Source organism: Nestor notabilis, unplaced genomic scaffold (assembly GCF_000696875.1).
Source record: "Nestor notabilis isolate BGI_N333 unplaced genomic scaffold, ASM69687v1 scaffold22034, whole genome shotgun sequence".
In the NCBI taxonomy this organism is placed as follows: domain Eukaryota; kingdom Metazoa; phylum Chordata; class Aves; order Psittaciformes; family Psittacidae; genus Nestor; species Nestor notabilis.
Window position 1 is genome coordinate 24,056 of NW_009925522.1, and position 5,517 is coordinate 29,572.

Consider the following 5,517-nt stretch of genomic DNA (forward strand, 5'->3'; position numbering starts at 1 on the left):
ATTCTCCTCTCAGCCCCTGTGCAGGCGTCACTGCTGGAGTGAGACCATCTGCAGTGCCCAGGCTTCAAAATCCTCACAAATGGCCAATCAGTGCATTAGTCAAAGGCAGGATTTTCTTGAAAGAGAAACATGATGTTGCTCTGCCCATTGACTCAGCAGAGCAACCGAGGGTGGTCCCAGAGGAGGGAGATTTCTGCATCTTCAAATGCTCAAAGATTAGAGATGAGCAAAGTGGTGTGGAAATGGTCCTGGGGTTTGCCTTGGTCTTGGTACTGGGGTCTGAGCTGGGGCAGAAGCTGTAATGTGACCTTTCCGTAGGGAACGAAACGGGATCATGCTGGAAATGGTTTGAAGTTCAACACTGGGTTGCTGTAGAACATCAGCTGTAATTTATATTTGGCTTTTACCTTGAAAGGGAACCTCCTGGGGCTTGAGTTTTCCAGCCCCTCTGTGATGTTACCTTCTGGTTTTCAAAAGGGGGTTTGTTTAGTGCCCAGCTGAGGGCACAGGAGTGTTCAGAGGCAGCAGGAGCCTGACATCACCAGTGACAACAAATGAGCTAGTGCTGGGCTTTTCAGTGCAGGCTTATAAGTCCTTCTTAACTTGTCTCACGTGTGACTTTAGCTCAGTAAATCTCAGCTGAGATGTGTGCCTGCCTTGCTCACCTTTCCCCCTCTCTTTTCTTGTTTTCTGCAGTTTCTCTGTTTGAAGAACATCCGAACCTTCCTCAAAGTGTGTCATGACAAATTTGGGTTAAGAAACAGTGATCTGTTTGATCCCTTCGACCTCTTCGATGTACGGGATTTTGGAAAGGTAAGGGTGACTCCTGGGAGGCAATGGTTCTGGCACCAGGCAGGTCTCTGGCCTTGTGCTGCAGACTTGGGATGAATATATGAAGGTTTTGTGGGTTTCTGAGCAGCTTCTGTGCCCTTAACCCATGCACTGGGCACCTGTTCCGCTGTGCTCGGGATACCTGTGTTATGTACAGGCTGGTTCTGTTTTGTCCTTGGTTAAGTGAAGGCAGACAAAGCCCTCAAGCTTTCTGCTTTAGATTGCAAAGCAAGGAAGTCTCTAAAGTATATGAAAAATGTCTCTTTTGGAGGAATGAGAATGTCTGTGTGTTCGTAAGAGCTGCTGGAGGAAGCAGTAGCCCTGGGCGCTGGTGCTGCTCTGGTGTTGGGACATCGTGTCCTCTTCCCAGCTCCGGCTGCCTCACTGGGTGACTGGGGCAGAGCCACCTCCTTGCCCGTGAGCTCCCTGCAGGGATGCTGTGGTCAAACCAGTGTTAAGCATCATCCCAGCCTGGGGCTAAATTGTGTCTGTGCCTTGTGTCACCTGGACGGGAGAGGAGAGAGCGGGGTTTGCGTTTGCTGTAAGGATGGTTGGCACCGAGTGCTGAGCCAGACCCAGCTGTGAGGGAGGAAAATCCTTCCCGATTTTGGCAAGTGGCTGCTCGTCTGTGCCTCGGCTTCTGACACCAATAGTGTCAGGGCTGTGCTGTTACTCTGATGGGTACTGGGCTCAGGGAAGCTATTACACAGGGCAATCGCTATATTCTTCAATGGAAAAGGTGTTAAAAGATTTATTAAAGCTCTCTATTGTTTTTCCTATTTCCAGCTACCAGGCATAAACTGCTGGAAGGCATCTTCTCTTCTGATTATCCAGAGAGTAGAATTGCACTGCTGATGGGGATATATTGTTTGATATTTATTGCCTAATTTATTTCTGGACCATTATCTGGAATGTGCAATTGCAGGGGCTTGTTTTATGAGTTTTTGTGATTTATGAAATACAAGGCGGCTTTTGTTGTTCTGGGAATATGAATGCACAGAAGGAACCTTTTGGGCTGGGGAAAGAACTGCTGCTAATTAAAATGCTGCTTTATTGTCATATTGTCTCTTGCTTTGTGCTGTTTCAAATTGCCTAAGATGCCTGTTAATAGAGTTAAACACTGCTGGAACGTGTCAGCTGAACAGTTTGGTTTCCTTTTGGTCTGGTTAGGGAACAGCTATTCCCTCTTCCTTATGGTCACTTTCTGGGGGGACGTTCAGGTTTGTGGCTTGGGGTCAGGGAGAGGATTTGCCATTCCCTCTTACCTCGTGACAGTTTAGGTTTTTAGGAGACTTTGGAAAGAAACTTGTCATAAACTTCCAAGAAATCCAAATGTACTTGATTGCCTTGATCTTGCTTATGTTCGTGTGCGTTGTCATCCTCAAACAACCTCCTAGGCTGTGGGAGGCACAGATTCTGTACACAAAATCCTCGCTGATCTTTTCCCAGTGCAGCTTTTTATCAGTTCAGTGGAGGTATCAGCTGTTCAAGGCTGCACCACCCTGAATCCCTCTGGAAGCCTGTCAAAACATCCCCATTGTCTTTGCCACCTTTCATTCCCACATTGTGCTCAGATCTGTGTTCAACAGTGGCAAAGCAAATAAACAGGGAAAAATCTGCTGTTGACCAAAGCGCCTTTCCGTTTTGAGTCACAGTGAGAGCAAAAGCAGTCTCTAACCCACGTTCCCACCAGTCAAGCACAGGCTTCACACAAAAACCTCTTCCTGGAGCCATTCATCCCTCCGATCAATAGGGCTTTTTGGTTACAAGATGCTTACCCCGTGTAGGATACTTTTTTGCACGGAGCATAGTAACAGCAGAACATTTTAATTACATAGAAACCTTGGTGGGGTTGTGTTGGGTGTTTCCTTTCTGGATGCCACTGAAGTAGTGACTTTTCATCTCCAAACCAGAAGGCCAGTAAGACCCCGATTGCTCTAGTAGCATTTGGGTTTGCTGCAGTGTAATTACCCAGTAGAAAGGCAGGGGCTTATGTTTCTGTGGTGCCAACCTATACATACAGGGCTTGTGCTTTGGTGTCTGCAGGGTCCTTCAGGGCTTCTTAGTGTAAGAAAAACGTTGGTGCTTTAGAAGAGGAAGAAAACTTGGATGTCTCAGTCTTGTCACGACCAGCTGCTATTCTGAGAGGGGTTTCCACAGCTCCCTTTGGCTTCAGCAAGGAGGAACTCTTGTGCGACTGATGGAGCCTTCTCCAAAGGAGCAAGTGTGGCCGGGGGCTGCTCGAGTCCAGGAACGCAGGGGTTTTGTCCCTGGTTTTGCCACTTCCTTTAGTTTTAAGCTTGGGAAGTGACTTCTTCATTACTGTCACCAGGATAACAGCTGGTGAAACAGGATCATGAACCATCTGGGCTTCTCCAGCCAAAATCCCTGTGGAGCTGAAAAGCTCCATCTCTGATTTCGTGGGATGCTGGGTAATTGGCAAGTGCAGGCTTCTGCCAGATAGATGCGTCATGTTTCTTGTAATCCTGGTGCCGTGTTTCCCAGTCCCCCGAGGGAGTCGAAAGGCCACTTCAAATTGCTCACAGCCATTTTTGTCCCTAATGTCCAGTTAGGCAGTCCCGCTGTGACTAGGGACATGCTGTGTTCCATGACAGAGGCTTCCAAAAGTGACCTGAGATGCTGACCACCCCTATCTCTAGCTGTGCCCCTTTAAGACACCTTAAGAAGACTGTACGGTTATATTGATCAATACAAGTTGGCTCTTAATTTTTATTTATTTTTTGTATCTTATCCCTTTAAAGTGGCTCAAAAGCTGTCGTCGCTGGTCACTGCACAAGCGTTTCTCTGTGGCCGTGTCTCGCTGCAGGATGCAGAAGCAGCGCAGCGTCCGTGCTCCAGGGAAGAGAACCCCTGTTGACATCACCTCATCCCTCATTAGGCTCTGGTCTGGCAGAGGGAGAACTGCGGTGCTGGGCTCAGGTTTGCTGGCTCAGCCTGGCTCAAAAGAAGCCGGTGCTTGTGCCCCGTGTGCTGTTGGACTTCCTGCACATTTAATAGCCATTGTGGTGTAAAATGTAACTCCTGTTGGACTTGCTAATTTATTGGCACCAACTATAATGAGATAAAATATACATAAATATGGATTAAACTCTTTATCACTCTATTAGTCAGCATAATGGTAGCAAGGTTCATTAGAGGGAGGTACTCATTTTCAATAACTTGCAGTAATGTACTTTTCTTTTGAGAAATATAGTTCAAATATTCATAAAGCAATGGAGCCGTGTGTCAGCTCCTGCTGCTCCCTGTGCATGTGTCAGCCTCCTGCTCCTCCCTGTGCTCCTGACGTGGGTTTAATTGTCCTAAACTTCTTTTGAAGTTCCTGTGCTGTTTGAAAAAGCTGTTTTGTGAGCTTGGGGCCTTTCCTACCCTGACCCATGATACCAAGTAATGCTGTTCTAACAAATGAGACAGGGAAACAGCTCACAGGTCAGCTGAAAGATGAGAAGATGCTGATACTGAGGTTGAAGGGGTGGTTTTGCTCTGTTCTGGTTTAGAAGCTGGTGAGAACAGCACTGACCTTGCAGCTCAAGCAGGGCTCGGAGGTGTCTGAACGGATCCTCCCTCTCAGCTGAGCCCACCAGGCTGGCTGGTGTGTGCTGGGGAGCTCTGGAGGACTCATACATGGCTGGTTGTGGTATGTCTGAGTGCTGGGGAGGAGATGTGGGTGCTGGTGGTGAGCCCCAAGAGCTTCTGTGGTGATGGGAGAGAATGGGGATGTGCTGGTACCATCAGAGTTGAAGTGGTGGGTGCCCTTTATAAAGCATTTGTGTTTTCAGAATGACCTTTGGTGTAAAGGCATCCCCGTCCTCCTGGGGGTGGGAGGGTGCTGGGGGAGCACAGAGGGGCTCAACTGCATCATCCCCTGGTCCCCTCCCAACACACACAGAGCACCTGCTTGCCAGAGAGCCATAGAACTGGTTTCTGCTTGATTTCAGGCAGGAGGGTGGGGGAGCGTTGTCAGAATTATTTAAGGGATTAATAACTGAGAGTTGGTGGTTTGTGTTTCTGTTTCTCTGTTGAGAATTCCCCTCCCTCCTTCATCTCTGACCTCATGTACAAGTCAACATCCTTGCAGCAGTGTTTTAAAGTGTGCTTTATTAACTGAGTTTGGGCATATGAAGGGGGAAAGGGGGAGAGTTCTATGGAATAGCGCAGGTAGCTGAAAACAGCGAGGCTTTCAGATCAGCGGCTGCCTTTTGGTGCTGTACCAAAGCAAGCCCAGCGCCTGCCCTCCCGCGGTGCCCGCTGGGGGCGGGACCCAGTTCCCATTCTTGACTTTTTGGAGTTTTTTCCTGACCTGTTGCAGCCAAGAACAAGGTAAAAGCAGTGATTTTCCTGAGCTCATGAAGTGATGGGTCTGGAGGGCAGGGCAGTGCTGGGCAGTGCTGCACGGCTCTGCAGTGCCAGGATGGGGCTGTGACTGTGCTTTGCCTCCTGCTTGTTCACAGACCCCAAGGGACTGGGCAGCTGGTTGGACCCCCCCAGTTGCGTCCCTCCGTGCCAGTGACTCAGGTGCTGCTGTGTTGTGGTGGTTGGGTGCGTGTCAATGAGATCCTATCGCAGAGGAAAGCGTTTGTAACTGCTGTGTAGCTGCACTGTGTGTGTGTTGCAGCGGGGGGGGGCGGGAGGGGAGGAGAATTCTCCACAAGCAGGGCGTGGTTTGTG

At 49.0% G+C, this 5,517-nt stretch overlaps 1 protein-coding gene across 1 annotated transcript in view; it reads left to right on the plus strand.

Moving 5' to 3' along the window:
* Positions 1–5,517, plus strand: part of LOC104404637 (guanine nucleotide exchange factor VAV2-like) — a gene marked incomplete at its 5' end in the record, with an annotated part of 84,856 nt that overhangs the window by 5,786 nt on the left and 73,553 nt on the right. Inside the window, 2 exon segments of the mRNA XM_010013112.1 lie at positions 221–231; positions 697–813. Coding sequence (XP_010011414.1) covers positions 221–231; positions 697–813 — 128 coding nt within the window.